Raw genomic sequence first — 26,658 nt, 5'->3', positions numbered from 1 at the left:
TCCCTTTGTGCCGCGTGCTTTCAGGGGGTGGGCGGGCGGGCAGGCCGGCTCTTCAGGAGCGGCTGCCCGTGCCCAGTAGTCTGCCGTGCAGAGTTTCAGCGCTTTTCACAGCACACCTGCGTCAGGGCTGGCATGTTTGTGATGTGCATCCAACTGCAGTAAGTTTAGAGCCTTGAGGTGGTGGGGGTCCTGCTTCGGTCGCTGCCAGGAGTTGGCGAGCCACCCCCTACTGGCTTTGGTTTCCATGTTTAATAGATGAACGGCGGCGGCAGCGAAGGTGACACGCGGCAGGTGGGCGAGCGGGCACCAGATGAGCTGAACCTGATAGCTGCCAACGGTGAGGCCCGTTGCTGGCGTGGCACGCACTCGCAGATCCCATTGAAAATAAATCAATAAAACGGTAGCCTGGAGCGACAGATCTGCTTTCCCAAAAGCATTCCCAAAAGTGATAGCACTCCAGGGCCCTGCCAAAAATGCACAACAAGTCGCTGCATGAGTGGCATTACAATATTTAACAATGCCAGCAGCGATAATGCAGCTCAGGAGAATAGGTGTGGGCAAGCGTGCATACATGTGTGTGTGTGTTTCACTTTCAGTGTGCTAGATGTTGTAGCCTACTTCGGCTTTCCATATGGATAAGTCTATAGTAAGATCTCTTAGTCTCACTCAGATCCTCTGACCAAAACCTCTTAGTTATCCCCCGCTCCAGACTCTCCACCCTGGGTGGCAGGTCCTTCAGTGCCTTGGCCCCCAAACTGGAACTCCCTCCCCCAACCTCTTCGTGCCTGTCCTTCTCTTCCTTTCTTCAAAGCACATCTCAAGACCTTTTTGTTTAATGATCACTTCTCCTCCACACACCTAACACACAGCTCTATACACATAGCTTGTCTTTGCTGAGAAAGGCGCTGTATAAAATAAACTTATTATTATTATATTATTATAGATGTATTTGTCCTCGGAATGGCTGAAGAAAGCCTTAGAATTGTGAGGAGGTCAGTGAAGCTTCGGGTTTGAAAGGAATCTGGTTTCTAGAAAAGCACTATTTCTGTGTAATGCATCTGGTCGGGGACTTCGGAAATGCCGGCATTTCTTTGGCTGGTCCATGTAGTTCTGTAGTTTTTTTGGGGGTGTGTGTGTGTGTGGGAGGGGGGGCTTCTCATGGGTCATATCAAATTGGTTTGAAGTGGAGGCCTATGCGTGTGCTTTGTCACTCAACACAGGCATCCTATCAGGTACACAAGTCGGAGCAAGTGACTCACCCACGCCAAGCAGACACACAAGTACACACAAAGGTGCTGGTATTGGCAATTGCAAAGTCAGGCTTGCAATTGCCAATACCAGCACATACCACGCTATAGTGGTTGTGACCTAAGTTACATAAATCTTTTGTATCTTTTTAACAGCACATTACCGCTTTTATAGTCTTTAATTACAGTTGATTCCATCTTTGTGCGTTGTGTCTATGTGTGTGGTAAATCTTTGTGTTTGTTTATGTAAGGTGTTTGTGTAAGGTGATTGTGTTTTTGTGTGTGTGTGTGTGTGTGTGTGTGTGTGTGTGTGTGTGTATAGCTCCAATCTCATCTTCTCCAGCAGGTATAGTCACTCGGTGGGGATAAAGGGTGGAATGTGAACCTCACAGTACAGCGGGCCTTCACGCCCAGTGAGTCCCACGCTAGGGTCATGTTGCAGAGTCTAGACAGCTCGTCTCTGAGCCTTTTCAGGACAGTGTGGCATTAGGTTAGCATTTGGCAGGTCAGTACCCCAGTCAAACCAACTCCCATCTTAGTCTCCTCCTCCACCACCTCCTCTTCCACCCCTACTTCTACCTTCTCCATCATCCACCAGGTCTCTTTGTCCTTTCATCCTCTGCTTTTCAGAGTTTTCACTGAAGTCTCATAAAGGCTGTTTTTAAGTACTCACATTCTCATATTAATACACAATATACTGTACAATGCTAAATGTCAATTGGGAATTCAAGCATGCTTGTATGTGCATATTTGACATGTGTAGAACTTTACACATGACCTGAGTGTTGTGTGCATATTTTTGGAAAGTGAGAGTCTTCATGCACACACGTCCACTGAAAAATCAAACACTTTTTTTCTCTGCTTCTTCACTAACATTCATCAGAAGCTGCATTAATCTTATTTGTTTCTGGAAATAACTTATGGAAGTGTTCAATTGGTTGACACTGTTCCTACCCTGACACCTTCCTCACCTCTGATCACGTTCCCACCTGGCCTTGCCATCCGCTCTTGCCCGCTGGATCAGGTTTTGCGCCCGTACCTGTCTAAACCCGAAACCTCAGCAACCTAATCCGTGCTTTGTGGCCACTTTCAGCATTCCTCTGAATGTTTGTAAATGTGTGCATGTGTTTTTTGGACAGGGGCTGTGAGGGGGTTGAGTCTCTTCCATGGGACTGAATTATAAACGGCTTGTTGTTGATGTACAACACTCGTGTTTGCCCTGTGGGCCACTCTGACTGATGGGCCGACTTAAAAGAGCGTTCCATTCTCAAGACATTTACAAGCTCGCCAAACACACACACACACACACACACACACACACACACACACACACACACAGGGGCGCGTGCTCCTGAGCTTTGTTCCCTCTCAACAGGGATATGAAAGCCAATCCCTTGACACTTGTCATAAATCACGGCGCTCCTTAGACAGTTTATCTAAGGGGGAAAGATTTGTTAGTTTAGCTTTTCCCCCTCTGAAAAGCTACACCTGTGCAGCGAACACAAGCTCCTGTCAAACTCTCCCAATTTCATCCCCTAATCCACTAAGTGTGACACCCTACACCTTGACAAGCCGATGTAGGCTAAGGACTTAAGATATGGGATGAATTCCTTTCACTCTCCCTCCCTCTCTCTCTCTCTCTCTTTTTCCTCCTTTTTTTAATGAATCGTGTTGAACATGATGTACAGTGGTCCAGGCCAAGTCCTCTGAAAGCGGGTGTCTGAGGTGTTCTTTACAAGTGGCTGAAAGCTGGGGGGAGCGAAAAACGAAGCCATTACCACGTTGGATCGTTTCTTTTCGGTCGTTTTTTTTGTGTTTTTTTGTGTGGTTTTGTTTTAAGAAGATCATGAGTGGCTTCATTCCACGAGCATTGAAGTCATTAAGGATCATTCCGCTCCTAGAGGGGGGCTGTGAGTGTACACCTCTTGTGGGATGTGTGATGGAGGTGGTGGTGGTGGTGGTGGTGGGGGGTCTGAGTCAAGCTTCCTTGCCTGGGCTGCTGCCGGGTTGGGGTGGGGGGCATGAGGGGGTCTGTCAGCAGGGCCGAGGGCCAGTGGTTCACTGTACCCGGGGCCACAGGCGGACGCTGCTGGACAAGACTGAGGTTATCAGAGGGGGGGCGGAGAAGGGAAGAGGGGTTATGGGAAGCCGTCTCGTGAGTTTAAGGGATTGAATGGCTGAGGTCACAAGTCCACAAGCATCATGGGCCCCATCGTTCTAAGAATGAGTGAAGGAGTTTCGGAATGAAAATGAGTGGACAGTTTGTTCTGGCTAGCAGTGCTCCCTTAATTGTTATAAGCTTGGACATGCTTTCTCTCTCACACACATGCTCACTCTCTGATGCAGCCCCCCCAATCCCTGTCTCAGTAGACTGTGTTAAAAGGTTAATGTTGCAGACATGCTTACTCATCATAAAGGTGGAACATGTACAAGTCTGTCGGCTCAGCTGGAAGTTAACCAGCCTGAGTATATTTTGTGTGTGTGTGTGTGTGTGTGTGTGTGTGTGTGTGTGTGTGAGCGCACACAAACCTGGCTCAGAGCATTCTTCAGCACCTGGCTAACATTAGCAGCAGGCACGAGAATAAAGCGCTGAACTGGATCAGGGAGTTCAGCACTGTTACTGGCAGGGCAGCGCGTCCCTCCGTCAGCCCAGCCCATGCATGATAACAGAGGGGGGGTTTGGCTCTGGACGGGGGAGAAGCCATTAGGTCAATTTGATCAAGAGAGAGAGAGAGAGAGAGAGAGAGAGGGTCAGGGTCCATGGAGTTGGACAATCCCACGGCTCTCTATCCTGCTGGCCACCTGTGTTTGTGCTGTGAAGTGGCCTTGGGAATTACTCATTCACACGGTCACACTGTGTTTATCCTAAAAACGCTCTTGTCCCATGATAATTTGATGTGTGTGTGTGAGAGAGAGAGAAAGAGAGAGAGAGAGAGAGAGAGGGATGAAGGAATAGACAGAGAAAGTAATGTGTAGTGGAAGTGGAAGATCATCCCATAGGAATGCTTAGGTGCTGTAAATCAGTGGGGCTCCCTGGAACTCACACAGATACGCTCATACACACACACGGGCATGTATTAGCACACACACACACACACACACACACACACACACACACACACACACACACACACACACACACACACTCCCACTCCCAGACCTAATTTCCTGTTGCTCATAGAAACAGTCCATCTCTTGTTCACACACACATTTTTGAACATGCTGGCTGAAGTAACTGCACTTTCCTTTGTGTATGTAAAGAGTTACTTAACATTTCAAATCATTGTGATGTGATGTGATCATTGTCTGTTTGTCCTTATTGCTCAGGAACCTTGAGCTGATTGTGTAACACATCACAGAAATCAAAACACTCTTGAAAAGACAAAAAAGGACACAGCAACATGTGGCAGTAAAGAGATGCCAGGTCCATTTGCTTTTCACTTCCTAATTGTAATGGCTTAGCTAGGAACACAGCCTTCTTGGAGTGGGTGAAGTAATCCAACTGATATCTCAATGACGCAAGAAGTAATTTCTAATGTATTACTTTGGAGTGGCTTTGCCAACACTGGCCATACCCGCTCTTTGTGTCCAGAAACAACCAGTACGTGGGATTAGTGGTGGACCAGTGGCAGCCTCGCCGGCAGCTGACCATCGATGGGTCAGGGTTTCATTCCCCAACCTTGTCCATGTCTGTGTTGCTTCGGTTAAAAGCTTCTGCTAAATATCGGCGACCTTTAACTTTACCTTTTTTTGTCCGTGTTTGTCGTTATTGTCTAGTCTGGCTTTCACCAGACCAAGCTCAATCTTTTAAGATTGAACATTGGTCTGGGGAGTCCGGTATGTATTTTCTACTGCACAAGAAGCATGATCAACGGGCATAGTTCAAATGACTCTGTACGCAATTGGATAATCATTCACCAATCTGACCAACGAACCGGGTGAGGCTTGCAGAGCGAGGCTCTCCCGCTATCGTCATCGTTTTTTTTTTAAGTATATTTTTTGGGCTCTTTGCCTTTATTCCGACAGGATAGTGAAGATAGACAGGAAGTAAGTGGGAGAGAGAGATGGGGGATCGAGACATGACCGCAGGTCAGATTCGAACCTGGGTCCCTGTAGGCACTTGGACCTGTTCATGGTACGGGCGCTTTAGCCTGTTTATTGTTTTAAACCTGCCAATAGCGCGCCAGGTGGATAAGCCAGCTTGTGATTGGTCCAGGCAAAAATGTAACGGAAGCAGCAGAAAAAGATGCACTGGTCTCCAGCCTAAGCTGCAGGGTGAAAAAAAAAAATCGCCGTCAGATCAGCCTAAGTCATTGTCTGTATATTGCCTAAATAAATGTGAATTGGAGGCTAACTGTCTGTCCCCCCTTGTCCCTTGTCATTGTCCCTCCAGAGCGGGGGAGTGTCCATCGGGCGGAGCAGCCTGAGGGATTCTCATCTCACCGCCGAGAGTGTCGTCCATCGCATCAAGAGAAGCCAGAACGGCAAAAAAGACCAAGGTATCCCACAGCCTCGGAGACTCTAAGCCTCTTCCCACATCATCAGTCAAAATGAAATGTTTAATGTAGCGCTCAGGCCTCCCACGGAACATGACTGTAAACAGCGCCGTAAGGGAGAAATGTTGAATGTGTGTCGTCAGATGTTGCTTAAACTGTCATTTGTTTTTCCTCTACTGGGTCCGACTTTGTGTGTGTGTGTGTGTCTGTGTGTGTGTGTGTGTGTGTGTACGGGGGAGCGGTGGGGGTTGGAGGATGTGGCAGGATTTAAAGGTGTTAACAAAGTCTGACAACACAGAGAAGAATTGCATGAATTTGTCGCATGTGGTCAACATTGCATATTTTTCAGAAGACAGAGCGATGGGGTGGGGGTGGAGTAGAATGTTGATGGCCTCTTGAGCCCATATCTCTCGTGTGCATATGTCTGCGGCTGTGACATACACAAAGCAGAGTGGTATCTGCCGTCAGTGGTGGTGGTAGTGGTGGTGGTGGAGAATGCGGGCCCGTTTGTTGTGGAGATGGAGAATGCCGGCCCCTGTGAACAGGCTGAGATGTGGGTATATGAGAACTGCAGCAGTCAGATGTTTGGCTTCTGTCATTATACTGAGTGTCAGGGAATGTCAAGAACCCCCAGTGCCCCCCAACCCCCAGGTGTGTATACATATTTTATATGCTCATATGTCCCATAGTCTTAGCACACCTCTTCGTCCCGCTTGCTCTCGTGTTACACAAGAGGCATTCCTGCCCACTGGCGCGGTCCAAGAAGCAGTCAGATGAGTGGTGACGAGCAGGTGGCGCGAGGCTCTCGTGAGTGTCCCGTTTCGCTGCCGGTGATTTGATTTGTGCAGGATCCCCTTTCCTCTCTGGTGCTGTGGGTGGGAGGCAGCAGATGCTTGTTGGCTTGCCAATCAAAACAGTGATTCAGGGAGACGCTTGGGATGATGTGCCCAGATTCATGCCTGGCTAGGTGAGGGTAAGCCACAGACAAACGGCAGAGTTGACTAATCATTTAGTCAGCTCATCGCTTTTTTTTGTTTTTGATGGATAGAAATGGGTATGTACATATGACAGCTGAGGGCATGTTGCAGCGGCTTAATTGAATGACAATGTGAACCCCTCCTTTAAAAGAAGAAATCTGTTTACAGTGTTTACACATGCTTATGTTCTACTCCTCTTTGTTGTGTTCTCTCTCTCCCTCTTTCTCCCTCTCCCTCTGTCTCTCTCTCCCCCCCTCTCTCTCTCTCTTCCCCTCTCTCTACCCCCTTCTCTCTGTCTCTCTGTACACCCACCGGAGAGGAGGGAACCGAGGTGTGCCAGTGTATTTGTCAGAGGTTGATGAATGCCAGGAAATCTTGGCAGACTTGGCAGAGAAAGATGCCAAGCGTGTGGCTGCCAACAAGATGGCTGTTTGGCCTCCGCATCCTAACATGCCCAAAACCATTGTGAAGCATATATCCGGACATTTGCGCAAAAAAGAGGGAAAGAGAAAATATGTGATTGGCATGAAAAGATGAACCCACAACAAACAAGCCTTAAAAGCGAAGGATAATTGGAACCATTACTAATAACTAAGAATTTGGTTCCACTGATTTACAGAACTTACATTATAATCGCTCTGAGCATTTCAAAAAAGCTCAGTTTGTATGTCTAATTGTGCAACTCTTTGTGCCTTTCTCTTTCTTTCTTTCTTTCTCTCTCTCTCTCTCTCTCTGTTGCTCGTATGCATCATCTGTGCATGTGTGTGTTTGAGAGAGGTAGGCCTGTATTTTAGTTTTTGATGGAGTTTCATGTTCTCATATTTCAACTTAACATTAGCTCAGCTTGACAGCCAATCTTGCAGACATCATTTTGTAGCAGTTAGCCTACTTTGGCTGCAATGCCTGTTTCCCTAGCAACATGAAAGGGAAAAGCATAGAGGCCTACATAATTACACCACTGGACATGTGCCCAGAGAGGGTTAAAGCGGAGCGAGAGGCGCAAACGTTCGACAACTTCCGCGTTCGATTATTGCAGGGAATCCCCTTTATGCAGACCAGAGTAAGCCCTCGCTGCACTAATGTCAATGGAGACTTGTGGAATTTTACCAATAAATTGGTCATTATGTCTTTCTGGATTTGTTGAGGGTTATTTGGAAAATTGTGTCATACTCTGTAAGTGTTTGTAATCATTTCAAGCCTAATAGTGTATTTTTTTAGTGTTCGGATTTGTAATAAAATAACTTAATATCAGACCATGCTGCTGCCAGTTACTGTCTGGTTGTTAGCATGCTAGCTAGCCTCTTAGCTAAGGTAACATTTTAAACGGAGAAGTGTAAATTTTTTGAAATGACAACTAGCTGAATAACATTACTGACATTAGTTAAAGTGAACTTGCAACAGTATATTAAGTTTAAGCGAAGTCCTTCAACTACTAGTCACTTGTTAGCGCATAGCTGTATTGCCATAGCTACTCCCATTCACTTGTATAGCGTTTAAAGCTAGTGTTAGCTAGCTAGCTAGCTCGGTTCACAGACTAATTAAATTATTCATTCCATGTCCTAAAAACGATTAATTGGTATCATACATAATTATAGACAATAATACTGTGAACACAATTATGTTTATCTGCTCTTATTGCTTGTTAAGAGAGAAAGTTTATTTAGTGTATATTTCAAGTATTTTTCAAACCTTATTGCTAACAATCGAAACAATTCTAGATTCCTGTTCAATACTATTGATCGCCTCCTGAATCCTACTCCCGCCACTGTATTGGCATCCTCTGCTGATGAGTGTGAAAAGTTTTAATAATTTTTTATTGATAAGATTGCTAACATTAGGTCAAATATCCCATCTCCGATGTCTCTTGCTAATGTTCCATGCCCCCCTTCTTGCCCTAATAACCTGAGTTATTTTAGACCTATCTCTATACAGACTCTCACTGACATTGTTGCAGCAATGAATCCTTCATCTAGTCCTTTAGACATTTTACCAGCCACTCTTCTCAAAAATGTGTTTAGTGCTATAGGCCCTAGGCTATCAATCTTAAATAATTATCTTTCCTCAGGGTGTGTCCTTGACCTTTTCAAGACAGCCAGTGTCCAGCCCCTCCTAAAAAAACCTGGCCTTGATCATTCCATTCTAAAAAACTTTCGTCCAATCTCTAAATTGCCCTTTATCTCCAAAATTCTGGAAAAGGTGGTCTTGATGCAACTTTCTGAAGTGTTAAAGGGCAATAGCATCCTGGAGAAATTTCAGTCTGGTTTTCGTCCTATGCATAGCACTGAAACTGCTCTTATCAGGGTAACCAATGATCTACTAATGGCAGCTGATTCTGGTGAGCACTCTGTTTTGGTGTTGCTGGATCTCACCGCTGCTTTTGATACCATTGATCATGCTATTTTAATTAGAAGACTAAGAGAATGGGTTGGCATAACGGGTCCTGCTTTGGACTGGTTCATATCCTATTTATCCAACAGGACATTTTTTGTTTCAATAGGTAATTTTACTTCCTCTACCTCAGCTATTACTTGCGGTGTTCCCCAAGGTTCAATTTTAGGACCAATATTGTTTTCCCTGTATATGTTATCTCTAGGCCACATAATTCGCCACCATAACATATCATTTCACTGCTATGCTGATGACACACAGCTGTACCTCTCAGTCAAACCAAGCATGCTTAACAAGCTAACTGTACTGCAGGATTGCATAGCTGATGTAAAAGACTGGATGTCTCAGAATTTCCTACAACTCTGACAAAACAGAAGTCCTTTTCATTGGCCCTGACAAAGTCTATAATCAAGCTAAGACTTTTCTTGGAAATTTAGCCTCAAATAACAAGACTACTTCTAGAAACTTAGGGGTTTTATTTGATACAGATTTAAAATTTGACCAACATGTAAAACTCCTTGTGCAGTCCTGTTATTATCAACTGAGAAACATTTCCAAAATCAGATCAATGCTTTCTTTAAAGGACACAGAGAGAATTATACATGCATTTGTCTCATCTAGACTTGATTACTGCAACGCCTTATTCACCTGTTTAAATCGTCATTCCATCTCTCGTTTACAAACTGTTCAGAATTCAGCAGCCAGACTTTTGACAAAGTCTAAATTTAGGATTTGAATTTGATTTTAAAATCCTCCTTATTACCTATAAAGCATTACATGGTTTGGCACCTGACTATTTAACAGATTTATTAACCCCCTACTGTCCAGCTCGGCCCCTCAGATCCTCCAGCCTGGGACTTTTAGTTGTTCCAGAAAGTAAACTGTCAACTAGGGGTAACCGATCATTTGCAGTTAGAGCACCCAAGCTTTGTAACAGCCTCCCTTATAATATCAAATCTGCAGCATCTGTGGCTGTTTTCAAATCTAGTCTAAAGACCCACTTATATAAAATTGCTTTCCTTAAATAGTGAATGATTCCACTCATGTCTCTGCTAATTTATTATCATTTCTGTTTGTTTATTTTGTCTTGGGTACTATACTGTATACCTTTTCTATTTTCTTTTTTATATATATTTAGTTAAGTTTGTGTTTGTAGTTTGGTAGTTTACTATTTTATCATTTTTATTATTATTATTATTACTATTATTATTATTATTGTTGATATCATTACTATTGTTTTGTTTTTTGCTTTGTTTTGTTTGTTTGTTTGTCTGTAGAGCACTTTGTGCTTTGTGCTTGAAAAGTGCTATATAAATAAATGTTATTATTATATTATTTTATTATAGTGACATAAGGTGACACTCCCACTTATTCAGACCGGAACTGTCCCGTTTTGCTCCCATAGTAACGAATTAAGTTGCTCTATCTTGCTAGTAATCAAGGATCTTTGATGTGCCTGACTTAGGAACAATACAATTCTACAACACAACACTAAAATGGGCCCTTGGAGCTGGGTCCTTATACAGAATGGAGATTAGAACTATGAGATCATACCTTGGAATTTAAGTAATATTGAAACAGTTGCTGAATATTACTTTGTTGCATTAGTTGTTATATTTGAAGGTGTTTTATTAAGCTATTTTTGTTTCACCCCCTGAAACAAAAAGTTATAATTATTCTAGATCTCTTAAATCTAGGTTCCTCTCTGATGATGGGGTGTGGGGCATTTGTGTCATTGTGCCATTATAAACTTTGATACCAAGCTGATTATAGAATAACTGCCGGAAATATAATTTAATGATATTGTTGTATAACTTTGTTAAGAATGTTATACAAATCAGAAAAAGTTGGGACATTGTGTAAAATGTGAATAAAAACAAAATGTAATAATCCTCAAATCTCATAAACTCATATTTAGCTGCAAAAAGGACACAGGCAACATATCAGATGTTGAAAATGACAAATTTGACTATTTCATGGAAAATGTATGTTTATTTTGAATTTGATAGCAACATGTTTCAAAAAGAGTTATGACTGGGGCAACAAAATGCTGGAAAAGAAAACAAAAGGAGGAATATTTCACAACAAATTAAGGAAACTGGCAACATGATTGGGTATGAAAAAGAGCATCCCAAAGAGGCAGTCTCTTAGAAGTAAAGATGTAGGGGTATTCATCACTCTGTGTAAACCTGTGTGGACAAATGATGAAACAATGCAATTTTAATACTTCTTAACATGAAATTATGGAGAATTTGGGGAGTTCTATATGTATCTTTAGTACATAATATCATTAACATATTTAGAGAACCCAGAGACATATTTGCAAACAAGGGATAGAGCTGAAAAACAATATTGGAGGGCTGTGGTGTTTTGGACCTCAGATGGCACTGCATTAAAACCAGACCTGTTTTTGTGGGCTCAGGGAAACTTCTGATCTGAACCATTGTCTATTAGCACAGTTTGATGCTCAATTCAGAAATGCTAGTTCTGTAATGCTACAGAAATACCACAGTCTTATCTGGGCCTGATCTTGTTTAAAACGGACTGAGGTAAAGTGGAAAAAGGTCCTGTGGTAGACCAATCAAAATTTGCAATTCTTTTTGAAAATCATGGACTCATCTGGACTAAAGAGGAGAGGGCCTATCAAAGTATTCAACATCCAGCTTATTTTAGTGCTCAGTTCGAAACCCAACATCTATGACTGTGTGCAATTCTGAATGATGTACACAGTTTTGGAGCAACATTTACTGCCATCCAGGCAATGTCTTTTCAAGGAAAGACCTTGAATATTTCAGGAAAACAATGCCATGAATTCTGCACATATTTTACATTATCCATAGAGGAAGAGTCCAGGTGCTAAAATGGCCTGTCTGCAGTCCAGACCTGTCAAATTAGGTGCATCATGGAATGAAAAACATGATTAAGAATACCCCATACTGTTGAGCAAATGAAATCCTGTATCGGGCAGGAATGGGATAAAATGTCATTCTCAAAACTCTAGCTACTGGTCTCCTCAGTTCCTAAACATTTACAGAATTTTGAAGAGGTGAAGCAGCACAGTGGTAAACATACTCCTGTCCCAACTTTTTTTAAGAACATGTGGCTGGCATCACTTTCAAATTTTTTCCTTTTCAACATTTGATATGTTGTCTATGTCCTTTTTGCTGCTAAATATGGGTTTACGAGACTTGTATATTATATCATTCTGTGTTTATTTGCACTTTAATTTCTTGAATTTCCCCTGGGGATCAATAAAGTATCTATCTATCTATCTTTACACAACGTCCCGACTTTTTCTGATTTGGGGTTGTACATTTGCACGAATAATTTTTAATATATATTTTGGACATCTGCATAAAGTTAAAATTGTGATAAGTTGTCCCTTTTAGGACCTCATTCTTTTCATGGTTCCAAGTTGTCTGTTTCTCTTTGAATCTTGGATGTCATTTTGTATAAACCTACAACTGGAAAAGGACATCGTAAACAAAATTTTATAACATTACCATGGGCCAATGAACCATTACAAACATCCTTAACTCTGTTGTTGAAAAGGGACAACAAGTGTGTTTTGAATGGGTAGGTTCACCGTCCTTTTCACCCAAATTGCCCCGGTCAGGATGAGCCGAAGTTCATCTATGCACCATTTAAGACTGCATCTACATCATTCTGTTTGGGACGCAGTGGGACTGATGGAATGGGGCATTTCCACAATGGGGGAGATAGCAAGTGTTTTATTGTATAAAGACAAGATGTCCTGTGATGGCCTCTAGAAAGAGCCTTGCATGGACAATTTAAAGACATGAAGGCAAAAATGTCTTGCGGTGATAGTGGTATAGCCTTTCAACTCTGCTGGAGGCCAAGTGTTCCAAAGTGTTCCTGTTCCAAAGTGTTCCAAAGGTCCGTTCTGTATTTGTAGGGCTGGAATGAGTCAGGCTAAGAAAATCAGTCGTGTTATTGGTATTTGGAATGCCTGGGCCATTGGAATCTTAAAAAAGAGGGCTAAGTCTGAGAGCTAAGTCTGCTCAAAACTGGTTGGTTGAGTGATGGTGCATATGCAGCGATGCTCTCTGCGCTGTCTGTGGCTGACCCCAGTCCTCTGTCAGTGGCTGTGCAGATAGGGCACCCATGATTAAGCCGTATCCAGACAGGAAAGCATTAGCAATGAGTAACCACCATTGACTACAGGTGAAATAACCATTGGCAACGTGAGACATCACACTTCAAAGTCAAAATAATTACAACTTCTGAGGCAATGGGTGACGAGCCAGCCGTTGGCTGTGTGTACGAAGCTCTACTGTTTACTGTTAGCCTATGCGCTAATGCGTACTCCATCTCTGTATTTTTGTATACAATTGTGTCATTAGCGTGTTTGTTGAAACAGATGCAGTTAAGTCATCACATACTAGACGCGGCTGAATCCTGTCAGTCTGTGCATGCTGCCATGTCGCTCTGAGGGCGGTCTTAAAGCCCCCAAGGCCTAGATGTGAGAGAGGAGAGGACTGGAGGGGCAGAATGAGCGCAGACTGGAGACTTGCGTCAAGAACCTCCAGTTGAAAGTGTCCGTCAGTCAGCTGAGTGCTAAGATTCTGTTTTATCTGAACTGAATTTACGGCTTCTCATGCGTTCATTTCTATTCCAAAAAAGTTTCAAACCCATAATTGTAAACAGGGATCATAAAAGATGTCTAGTTCAACTGTACAACAGATATATATACACACACAAATGATCAGAAAGTTGCGTGCGCACATGCACACACACACACACACACACACACACACAGGTGTTTCCCAGACTCCTAACATTTAACAGGCTCATTGTAACAGAATAGAGATTGAGGAGTTCTTAAATCAAAGCAGGACAGATATATCAGGCCAGGCCAGGCGTCTGCAGCCTCTTCTTTTATTATAAAGCCCAGCTTTGATCCCATCACTCCTGTCTCATTCAGACGCACTGATGGATAGCCCCAGCTCATGTTTAGCATTCTGCTGTGGTAATTGCCCACTGTTGTTGAGCTCTTATTAACGGAAGTAGATGTGCAGGAATACTACCCTGGAAAATCCATTTGAATTGTCTTTGCGAGACACTCTGGCAATTAGTAATGATGCACGTTACTTTTGCCACTTGTATCGCCAGGAGCCAATCACATCGGTGTATCTGATATTGGGGGGCCAAAGGCGAGCTAAACAGATGACAGTCGTAATGTTATCCAATTGCGTCGAAGTCCGGAATCAGTCAGTAAACATTGGTCGTATAGTCTTATCCAATTGTGTGCAGTGAGATTTTCAAATGCATGCTTGGTGCCGCCCCTCGAGTTAGGCCATTACATTATTCGTGGCCAGACCCTTAATCTTTCTAGATTACCAGGGTCTGGAATCTCCAGGCTACAGGAATACTCCTTGTGAAATGTGATTTACAGAATGTTTCTCCCTCTTGTTCTCTCACAAACCCACATACACACACACACATTCCTTTAACATCAATCTGATAATTTACTAATGTAGTATACTGTATATATTGTATGCTTTTAATCTGACAGGATAGTGGAGAGAGTGACAGGAAGTGAGTGGGAGAGAGAGACTCGAACCCAGTCCCCATGGACACTTGGACCCGAATGTGGTATGGGCGCGCGCGGTTACCAGTTGTGCCTCAGCACCCCCAATTTATGTCAAATTTACGATGATTTTAATCCTCGGGGGTTAATGTATTTCCTCTTGCATTTTAGGCCCCTTGTCCTCTTGTCTAAATCTGAGTGTGGTAGTAAACATGTACTTCTGTGTGCTATCTGGCTGTAAAATAATGGTTTTACTGAAGCCGTAGATACTTGTGAGGTCCATTGTATTTCAAGTTGTTGAGAAATGATTCTATAATGACTCTGTGATGATGTGAATTAGGGTGTGCATGTGATTGAGACAAAGGGTTAAATGACTCACAGTGCATCACAAAGACAATAAATATTGCTGGGCCAAGGGTAATCACAAAGGCAATAAATATTACTGGGCCAAGGGGAATTGTTAGCTTACTTTTGCATAACATCAGTACATAAGTGTTTGAGTGAGCTAGTTTTGATTTCACATGCATCATGAAGTTTTGTACGAGGATGTGGCTGGAAGCTTCAGAGTGGTTTGGATATTCTCCGAACCAATTCTTCAGACACACTGATTTCATCTATAGTGACACAGATAACAGTGCTCACTGGTGTTGTTCATGGCTATCTCTCCAACATCAGCAGTGAGAAAGAGGGAAGGAGGGGCCCAGTAGACACACACACACACACACAGACAACCATACACAGAGAGAGAGAGAGAGAGAGAGAGAACCCCAAACACACACACATACACACACACACACACACACACACACACACACCAACATCCACATGCCCTCGTCCTATGGCTCACCCTGAGCTGGCACAGCACCCCTTTCTAAAATAATCAGCTCTCTTTTATGTTGCTGCACTTTGCCTTAAGTATGCCTTTTGCTTGGCTCTGCGTCCCATGGCAGATGTGTTTTGCAGTACGTGTTGTGAAAATGTGGTTCTAATGCTGGCCCTCTTTGATGCTAATTTGTTCCATTCATTAAAGCGTTTTACCACTTCTATTTTTTCCCCCCAAGTCACAATCTGTTTACAGAGTCAATGGGGGGGGGGGACTCTTCTGTGAAGTGAAATCTCAAGGGGGTTGAGGCACTAAGGACTTCGTAAGTGTGTACGTGTGTAGGCCTATTTGTGTGTGTATACATACACACACACACACACACAAACACACATAGATGGAGTGAGTGAGTGAGGTTTGGGGGGAGATGGAGAAGAAGAGGGGACAGGACAGACTTTGTTGTTTGTGTCCATGTCCTCGCTGATGAGTATTTATTGCTCATTAAAGTGAAGGGAGACTTAAGCTGAGGTCATGTTTAAGTGGCGACACCTGCTAGCACAAACAGCTGAGTAATGGGCTGCCAGTGCACTAAGTGTGTGTTTGTTGTGTCTGTGTGTGAGTGTGTGCATATGAAGAATTGGACAGCTATATCGTTCAAGGAATGTTTGCACGCATGAGTAAATAATCTGTCAGTGCACTAAGTGTGTCTGCCTCTCTGTGTGTGTGTGTGTGTGTGTGTGTGTGTGTGTGTGTGTGTGTGTGTTTCTTTGTGCGTATGCACAAACAGTTATGCCATTCAGGGAATGTTTGCATGCATGAGTAAAAATCTGTCAGTGCAGCGTATGTGTGAGTGTGCGTATACATGCAGCTATACCATTCAGGGAATATTTGTACGCACACGGATGCATGTAGATAGATAGATAGATACTATCTATCTATCCTTTAGTTTAAGCTTTTGCCCAAAGTGACTTGCATACAAAACAAAACTTTAGTGTAGTAGTAAATACTACCTTGCATATGATACAAAATCTCTTCTGCTCACTGAACTATCTTGTCAAACTGGTTAGTTTAAAGCCAGGCCATAGTATCCATTGGTTATATTGTCCCATTGTCCATATAGCCAGCACTGATGTGGCTTTGAGGCTCATGCTGTATATGCTCTAGTTCCTGGAAACTGGAACTCAAGCCAAACAGTTCCATCAACCAACCGCATATGTTCCTGAATAGTGCCATGTTATCAAACCTCAGCAACCCCTTTACACTTGCTGCTACAGTCAAAGTACAGAGTTACTGAGTGTGCGGTTCTGCAACATTGAGCAGGAACTAAGCGTGGTTGAGGAGTGGCATTCCTGCGGGGCCAGGGTCTTTGCCCTCCGGGCAGATATGGTCCTGATTTTGTGGACAGTAAGCAAACCAAAGGGAAGCTGGGGCTGAAGCCATTCCCACACATAAATCTCACTCTGTGAGACACATTGTGTATGTCATGGTAACTGAGTTGGACAAGTGTTTACCCCCATCAGTCAAGACTTCAATAGAAACCAGAAACACCGTGTACCTTTACACGCAAACAAAGCAGGGAACTTCTGTGAATTCTCTGTTGATTATGGAATATGATAACAAATATATGATGATGCTGTTGGCAAGTGTCCCCCTATCTGGATTCCTGGCCCGTACAGCCTAGCGACCCATCACCTGCCTATGACAACTCTGCCCGGATTCCTGGCCCGTCTGCCGACCCACCACATGCCCCTTGACAACTCCCTTCCCCTGGACAATTCCAACGCTGGACTATTTGAACTTTCTGTCACTAAATCAGGATTAATGAATTATCATACCGGATACGTAATCATCCCACCTCTTGTAACTTTCAGCTCAAGTGCTTTTAACACCATGTCTTATTCTCTACACCTGACTATCATATGCATTTGTCATGTATACAGACCTTACTGTCCTGTACTGACCCTAGGCAGATGGGTCAGGCCCTTGAGTCGTGGATCTGCTCTAGGTTTCTTCCTATATGTATCTCCAATTCTAGGGAGTTTTTCCCCCCTGTTACCCATGGGCCTCTCTCTCTCTTTTCTTTTCTTCCTTTCTTTCCTTTTTTCTCTCTCTACCTACATTCTGTAAAGCGCCATGATACATGTGTAATGTTTTGGCGCTCATTCTGTAAAGCGCCATGATACATGTGTAATGTTTTGGCGCTCTATAAGCACAATAAATTGAAAATTGAAATTGAAGTGAAGGTTCCATTTGATGATGTGATAATGAGCTAATTTTTGAAGCACATTTTTTAGATCCGTTCAACATCATTTTCGAATGACTTGCAGAACAACTCACTCCTCAAAGGGTTAAATCTTACAGTCTGATTGTTCTTGGCACCGCAAACTGATGGCATCAGAGGAAGCAGATGGCTAGCTACCTGACTTGTTCTGTCATGCAAGCAGATAAACATTTTTCCGGGTTTGCTTCCTCAATAGCAATCTTGGTTTGTTGATCTTTTAAAACCATTAACTGTAGCAGAAAGTGTGTGTGTGTGTGTGTGTGTGTGTGTGTGTGTGTGTGTGTGTTCTTGGTCCTCGGTGATAATGAACGGTACCTGAGGGACTACCGAAAGCAACATGATTAGTATGTGAGAGGCAGCAAGCAAGAAGGCCAATAGCTGGACACAGTTCTTTTATTTCCTTTCCTCTTGGCCTCTCTCATCCTGTCTCCTGCCTGTCCACTGGTGCACAGTGCATCCTGCTCTGTGTCGATCGACTGGACGCCATGCAATCCGTGTTTACTTTCACATCAAAGAATGTACTGAACGTGCGGCAAACTAAAGGCATCTGGAACGAATACAGAATTTGAAGGGAGCGTCTTTAGCAAATTGTTCGTCTTACTTTTGATCTCTGGTGTTTTGAGAAAAAGAGATATTGCGTGAGAAGCGCGCATATGCGACGCACAGAAACAACTTGAATTAAGAAAAGCAAAATGATGTCTTATGGGGGGAACTCACCATCCAGTTTAAACAAGCTCATGGTGTGGGTAAGATGCTCGTTTCATTGACTCGTACTGTAGGTCTGTGGTAAACCCTCCATGGAACAGCCCTCTTTTGGTTCAGCACCACTGTTTAGAGTCTTTTAAAATCGTTTACCTTTCTGGTACCCAGAGAAGGGTCTGCTTATATGTCATTTATATTGTGTGTCATCTTCAAACGTAGTAATAAAACCAATACTCATCATTAGTAATGTCGAGCTGACGCAGACGCGTGCATGTTGTGGTGCAGCAAACGCGTGCATGCAGTGGTGAGCAAAGTACACAAATCCTCTCCTTGAATAAAAGCAGAGACATTCTTGGGGAAATATTACTCCTGTAAAACATCTAAATTTCCACTTGTGTTAAAGGCGCAGTCTGGAATTGCGCAGGAAGTTGTGTTTGTTTATGTTTACGTTTATATTTAAAATGAGTAGCAGACGCTTTTGTTCAAAACAACATACATTATATTTTAACCAATGACCAAACAAAACATGCCAGAGAGGTAGCTCAACCCTCCCTCCAGTATTCTCAGAGAAACTCCACACAGGGTTTTGTTTTAGTTTGGGGGAAAGGCTGCCCCCACTTTGTTTGTTTCCAGTTTTTGGAGCCTGGGCTGCCTACCAGGTTTTTTGACAGTGTACTCACGAAATGGGCAGCTAGCAGATTGTGAGGAGATGATTGCTTAATGTGACAATGACAAGCGTGTGATCGCTAACTGTACCTTTAAAGAACAAAATGACTTGCCTTCAAATGTACTTCATTATATAGTAAGTCAAGTAAAATCAAGTAAAAGCACTGTGATTTATTATGGCTGTGTTATATTATTATTTTTGTAATCAGACATACCACATTCCCTCTCCTTGCTGATTCTACTAATTTTAGGGCACACAGATCTGTCAATATGAGCTCATTAAATTAGTTTGACACTAATGTCAACTAACATCGTCATGAGCAGTATACCTGTAAGGAAAAAAATTATATTAGGGAGGTCTCAATGGCTCTAAGATTTGAGAACAGGCAAACTTTTAGATTTCAAAATATTTATTACAAGTTTCAACTTGATATTGTTTGCTGACTGAAAGTGAGTGTGTGCGTCTAGTAAAAACTATTTGTGGTAAAACACAAAGCAAAATTCAGTACACAGTAGGAATCCTGTAGGACATCCTGTTGCCAAGGTGGCTCCATTTTCTTTGTGCTTGTGCGTCTGTCATATTGCATTGCGGTGTAAACATGTTTTGTTGTTTCAGAGTTAACAATTAAGTAACTAATAAGACATAATCATGGTAACAATTGATTTACTTTAAAGACATACACAATAAACGTTTTTAGTGCTGCCAGATAATATTGGATGGGAGTGGATGTTTCTGGAAGGTGGCTCCATGGAGTTACAGTGATCAAACATCTTTTTTTGATGCTAAAATGCTTCAAGACTGAGCCACAAAACCACCAGAGGAACCGGACTTTACTGCTCGCACTAAGTGCCACATTTCTGGATCCTGATTTCAGAGAAAAAGTCCCAGAGCATTCTGGGAAATGTTTCATTTGAGTCTCCTTCAGAACAATTCTTCTTCCTCTCCCCCTACGGCCCTTCAACTTTTTAAGGGCTCAACATGTGCTTGGCACAGAATATTAAAATACCTGGCAAATTAATATCTGTGAAATCTTTCCAGGTTTCCCCTCGCTCTTGCTCTCTCTCTCTCCCTCCTGCCACAGAGGCTGTGGCTTTCCTCGAGTTCCTGTGTGTCTGTGCATTAGTGAAACCTACCTTGTGAGACCATTTTTATTTTAATTCAGTAAAATTCCACAGTCTCTAAATGCTAATTACTCCCAGACTACAGGCCCACCACTACCTCCTCTTTTCTCTTCAGAGAGAGAGAAAGAGAAAGGGTATGCGTCGTTCCTCCTCTAACGTGGACCAGATTTCAGCCAGCTTTCCTCATTAAACAGACCCACTGATGAAAATCTGTTTATTTATCTCTAAGGCATAAAAAAACAACACGCTGGCCTTGTGTTGTAAGATGTTATCGTTAATCATCCTCAAGCGTTGGAGTGATGCCATCACAAACTTCAGCCTATCTAAATTTATTTCCAGGCACAGACATGCACATAGCACATAAGGCTAGATCCTGACACTCAGGGGTGTCCGTACAACAGTGTGGTGGTTTTATAGGTCATGAAATTGAAGCTAACTTTTGAAACACTGATATTCTCCTTCTCTCTTCTCAGATCCAAATGGTGGCAATGGAAAAAGAAAGAAAAAAGGTACAGCTCCCACAGCCCATAAAAAGACACCATATTTAGCTTAAGAAACAACATTGTACCACATTTGTACAGACAGTTTGTGTGTGTTTAGGAAGGCATACATTATACATTTAACCCAGATTTGTGCAGCATTTTGTCGGTTTATAAAAAGACACCATATTTAGCTTCAGAAACAGCATTGTACCACATTTGTACAGACAGTTTGTGTGTGTTTAGGAAGGCATATACATTGTACATTTAACCCAGATTTGTGCAGCATTTTGTCGGTTTATTTTGTTTGAGTTTAAGATCACAAGAAATGAATTTACAGCTATCTCAAAACTTCTTGTTTTTTTTTCTTGGGTTCTACCACCATGTAACCTGTTTCCGTTGTCATCCCCCGATAGGCAAGAAAGGGCCTCCAGGTGCCCCTGGTCCACCAGGCCCTCCTGGGCCTCAAGGGCCCCCGGGTATCCCTGGCATACCAGGCATCCCCGGCACCAATGCCATGGGACCCTCTGGACCACCGGGTCCTCCAGGGCCGGCCGGCCCCCCAGGGCCACAGGGTCCGCCCGGGCCCCAAGGTTCGTCAGGTACGAAACGATCACGCTCCAAGCTCGCCACTGACTCCACAAACTCCACATCCTCCTCTTACAGAAGTGGTGAATATTACTCCTTACCATCTCCTGTACTAATGAACAGGGTAAATGTATAACTGACTGTTGCACGTATCTTATTGTACCTCATGTTGTTTGCCTCCAGGGGGAAATGACAAGGGCCGGCAGAAAGACTTTCAGGTATATTTGACTTGGTAAATTCATGAACTTGCCGAAAAGTTATGTTACAATAAGCTGTGAGAGAATGTTAGTGTGAACAAATGAAAGTCTTTTTCTCTGTTCTAGTACCTTTGCATCCTTTTACCTATGTTCATTTGTATCACAAAGTTCCAACAGTGGCCACTAGGTGGTGGTCTCTTAAAGATCTTTATTTGCTTTGTGCCCCACAGCCAGCCGTGGTTCATCTTCAGGGGCAAGAGACCACGATACAGGTGAAGGAAGGTAAGAGTTAACTTTTAGAAACCTCTTCAATTACGCAGCAACTTCTCTCTTTTGCTTATGACACACAGGGGAACTCTTTGGGTAACACTGATGAGCAACATTGGGAGAACAAAAACCTTTATCTGAACACTTGAGTTGATTTAGTATCAAAGGCTTTTTAGATGTTCTGTACAAATGCAAGGCCTTCTCTGCTTTCGTGTTTTTTCCACTCCGCTGGGTCCTGCTGACAGTGTTACCCAACGGCGTTATTTAAAATGTTTCCCAGTTGGCCAAGTTATTGTGTGTTTTGTGATTTTATTGTGTAGTATGGTTAAGTTTCAAGTTAATGACATGTCAATGACAGCCAGACAGTGTTTTAAATCATGGGAGAGACCACGGAAGTGTGTGTGTGTGCGTGTGTGTGTGTGTGTGTGTGTGTGTGTGTGTATGTACACACGGGCAGGCGGGCGTGCGTGTGAATTTATGTTTGTTTGTGTGTATGTATGTGTGTGTCTGTGTGTCTTAATTCTTATTACGGATGTTGAGTGACTGCATTTTTCTCACACTGAGATCTTTCAGAAGGCGTACTCAGAAACTGGAAAATGATCTCCATGCATCACAAGGTGTTTAAGATGCACTCTCACTCGGGCGAACTGGAGGTGCTGGTGGATGGCACCTACTTCATCTATAGTCAGGTAGAAGTGAGTACGGTCCTTGACCTAACTCCTACTCCCACCTGCCCTGCATGTCACTGGACTCCCCCTTGGCTTACACAGAAATGATGCAGTGACAAATTGGTAGTGTGGATCTGTTCCCTCAACTTGCATGTAGCACAACTATTTATTTTTTTTCACGTCGGGAATAAATTAGTAGGCTGTATACTTCTATATCTAAACAGAGACAGTGGTTGTAGATTTGCCAGTGAACCCTTCATTTGACATAAGAATAAAGGATGAGGGCTTATTACTTGTTCAAATGAACCCAGCCGTGTTTTTCAATACCAGAACCATCTCCAGTTGTACAGTGGAATTATGCACCTTCTTCTCCTAAAGGGACATCAGTTTAGCATTCCATCCCAACCTCAACAGACAGCAAACATTTGGAGTTGGTCATAGTGGGATCAGAGCTGTTTGATGCATTCGATTCAGAATCTTATATTGCAGTCATTGACAAGTTGTGACCTTAAAGAAACCAACAAGTGTCTGGAAAAGGCATATTATTTTGACAGACTATATGAACATAGCTTTGATCTTAAGACACCCCCTCCCCCCACTCATCTCCCTCCAAACATAAAATATGGCCACATCTGTGTCTGCAAACCACAAATGTATGTCGTCTCTGATATGTGGGATTAGTTTGACTAAGGTGAGAAGTTTTCACAGCTGCAGCCTAAAGTCTGTGGCTGTTTCAATTGGGTTCCTGTGTGGGACATTGCGTTAGGACCAGTGTGCGCACTAATACACGGCCAGGGGATTTCAGTATTTATTTTGCACTTTTTAAGTCAAGGGGAGTCTAAAAGCTTATATTTTAGAAGTATAAGTAATGTTAGTAATTTTAAGAGATTACTAATGATAGTTGCTGTTATGTTCCCAATACCATATGCATGCACTTTAGTATCAGCTAATGCAATATTGTTGTTTAAGGTCTTCAGAACTCTTTCTTCAATGTTTATTTCTGGTCTGTGTGTGTGTGTATGCGTGCCCTGCCAGGTATATTACCTGAACTTCACAGACATCGCGAGTTACGAGGTGATGGTGGATAAGACGCCGTTCCTGCGCTGCACTCGCAGCATCGAGACGGGCCAGCGCAAGTTCAACACGTGCTACACGGCCGGGGTGTGCCTGCTCCGCGCCCGCCAGAAGATCTCCATCCGCATGGTGTACGAGGACACCTCAATCAGCATGACCAACCACACCACCTTCCTGGGCAGCATCCGCCTGGGGGAGGCTCCATCTGGCGGGCACGCTTAAATTTAATGAAGGGCACCCACCATTTCCACCCACACACACACCTTTTCCGACCGCAAACCGCACCCCTTTATCCAGACTCCCAAACCTTCGTCTCTGCCTGTAGGGGATGATCCTAGGAAACCGAAAAAGTCAGTTTATCACTACTCGGTATCGAGACAAAGTAAAAGACACCCCCATCCACCTCCTTCTGCCATTTCCCCTCTCTCACCTCCACCCTCAGACCCTGGGCCAGCACCTCCTCTCCCCTCACCCCATCTGCCGCACACCCAGACTAATCCACGCCCTGGAAGCAAGGAGGGATTCCATACTCCTAGGGCACCATGACGAACTCTTTGGGAATCCTTGACAGTAATCATAAAGTTCTGGTGCCAACTGACGTAATCGAGACGCATGCATGCAATAGCTCGCCAGATAAGGCAACAGTATGTCATGTAACAGTTGCATTGGAGACACCAGAAGATAAAAAAAAGGAAATGGTGTAAATTGAGATACACATGTAGGATTCTATAAGTCTACAAATTGTCTACAAATAGTTTGCTCATGTAGACTCATAAGCTATCTCTGAGAATGATGATGGACACCAGTAAACAAGAATTGATAAAGCCCCTGTGAAGTTAGCATGTAACCATGCCTATGGCCCTGTAGTTCATATTACAACATTTTAGCTCGAAATGCAACCATATAGCCACATACTCTGCCATATAACCAACCACTAAGCCATGTACCTATGTACCTGAAGACAATGCTGTATATTCAAAGAAGTGGTCATGTAACTCAACACAGTCATATAACCCAACATTGTAACTACTCTTGAATGAATATTGCAAAGAGGTCCCACATCAATCAGATTAACTACTAGTCAACATCCACACTAACTTCCGCAAGGCTGTACATGCCAAAAAGGGTCCAGTTGTGTATACTGATGTCAGTTCACATCTGGAAGGGAAATCACAGACGACATGGAATCACAGTGGGTGGTTTAACGGAGCGATATGAGATGTTTGATAAAGAGACATGTTCCCTGTTTTGGGGAAGACACAGGTAACACTTGCAGTCTCTCTGGCATATTACCCTATTGATGATTTCACATGGACTTTTTTTTTATTTCTTTTGTGAGGAGCTGTTATCAGATGTAGAAACCTCCCAGACGATTCTGGCGAAAGAAGAATCTATGAGGAGTCATTGTAAGAAGTATATTTGCTTGACGCTGTATTAACCTTTGCCTCAATTAAGGGAAGGTCAGAACATTAATTTGAAAGCATTGTTTAGGAGCTTTGAATGTGAACATGAACATTGATTCAGTATGGCGTCAGTCTAAATGCCTACTTCCTTGTAGGCCTCTTAATCTCTGCTATTTTTCTATTGAATCTTCTTACATAGTAATATTTTTAATGTGTTTGAGTGATATTGTAGGTAAATATGGTATATTTGTTATCCTGTTTTGCTGAAAATAATGTACATTTGTAAACTGTATTGTGGGTGTAAATATGTATATAAATAGAATTCTGTTTGGTTGGTTTTGTAAATGGATCTGATTTTTTATAATATTAAATAGTTTCTTCCTCACTCTCAAAGTTTCTGTAATCTGGGTTGTTTATGCATAGCTTTTGCTACGTAGTTGAAGAATGTTGTGTTATACAATTCCCTTTGTATCTCTGAGGTTAGAATACCATGCAGTTAGAGACCATCTGCATTTGTTAGTGATTTTAAATCGAGTGTGCTTTTTGACTGTTTCGTGTAGTTATTCATAAGTGAATAGCAACAGCGCCTCTAAGTGGACAACTGCAGCTATGCCTTTAGTGGCGTTTGTTAAATCTGAATGCAGATTTTTGACTATTCGTCTGTCTGCCAGTTCGACATAATGAAGAGCAACAATGTAATGTCACCTGCTTTCAAACCTTTAGAACGTTGAAAGATTTCACTGTCAAATATAGTACGGTGAACCTATAGCTGGCACAAGGTCAATTGTGTAATCCATGATTTTAGACTGAATTTAACGTAACAGTTTAAGTACATTCTTTAAAATGATTTACATTTTTATTTTGTATGCGAGTACATCACAAAAACTAACACTGTCTACCCACTTTCTCTGAGGTTTCAAAACTATTTGTCAACAAGCTATCAAAGAGGAGGATGAGACTGGAATATGAAAAATGTAATGATTGCCTTCACCAAAGCTTTCTCAGTTTCAGGTAGAAAATAACTTAAACCAACAGAAAAAATCCCCATGAAGTCGCTGATACTGTAGTCAGTCCCCTGCATTTCTTACACATTTGAAACGTTAAAAGGCATTAGCTTAGTAGTTTAACCTGTTTGATAATGTGGGATCAGTAGGAAAGGCCATTGACTGCAGTATCACCTTTGCCAGTACAAGTCTTGCGCATCTCAAAGCCGAGAGCTTTGATGACTGTATTCGACTGTCTGGCCTCTAAATATCCAATACACAGTGGTCTGAATGTATATTGAGTTGTTGGGGGTGTTTCACCTAACAAAATGGGCACCACCTAAAATGGATCAGTCTTTGAACCCCAAATGGCTTGTTTATCTGTGCATCTTAACACTGGTTTTCCTATAGTTACCTGATTTGTCCTGCATTTTTTTTTTGAATTTCCTTAAGTTTAATGTGTGTGTGTGTGTGTGTTTGCAAGAGTGAGTGTGAACTTGTGTGTGTGTGTGGGGTTGTTGGATCCAACAGGAAGAACTGGCCTCTGCATCTCCTCGCTCCTCAACTGCTGGCCTTTCATATACATGAATCTCATCTCACCTTACTCCCTCACACACTCCTCACGAAGCATACACACAATAACGCCCAGCAGTGTCCTCAGGACACTAACATTTCACAATCAAAAAAGGAAAAGGCAAAAAAAAAGATTGAATGGTAGAGTGATAGGAGGGGGACGAATCCACTTCCTT

At 42.8% G+C, this 26,658-nt stretch overlaps 1 protein-coding gene across 1 annotated transcript; it reads left to right on the top strand.

The window, feature by feature from the left end:
• Nucleotides 1-255: 255 nt before the first annotated feature.
• Nucleotides 256-25,248, top strand: eda (ectodysplasin A). The gene is made up of 10 exons (XM_048238206.1): nt 256-337; nt 2,387-2,391; nt 3,088-3,402; nt 5,641-5,746; nt 20,724-20,759; nt 21,146-21,400; nt 21,501-21,535; nt 21,745-21,796; nt 22,355-22,476; nt 23,485-25,248. Exons 1-10 carry the CDS (start codon nt 256-258, stop codon nt 23,743-23,745), a joined length of 1,269 nt encoding a protein of 422 aa, XP_048094163.1. The 3' UTR covers nt 23,746-25,248.
• The last annotated feature ends 1,410 nt before the right edge of the window (nt 25,249-26,658 follow it).

This window comes from Alosa alosa, chromosome 2, assembly GCF_017589495.1.
Source record: "Alosa alosa isolate M-15738 ecotype Scorff River chromosome 2, AALO_Geno_1.1, whole genome shotgun sequence".
NCBI classification, from domain to species: Eukaryota; Metazoa; Chordata; class Actinopteri; order Clupeiformes; family Clupeidae; genus Alosa; species Alosa alosa.
Note: the sequence above shows the minus strand (reverse complement) of the source record. Positions and strands in the feature narration are given on the sequence as shown.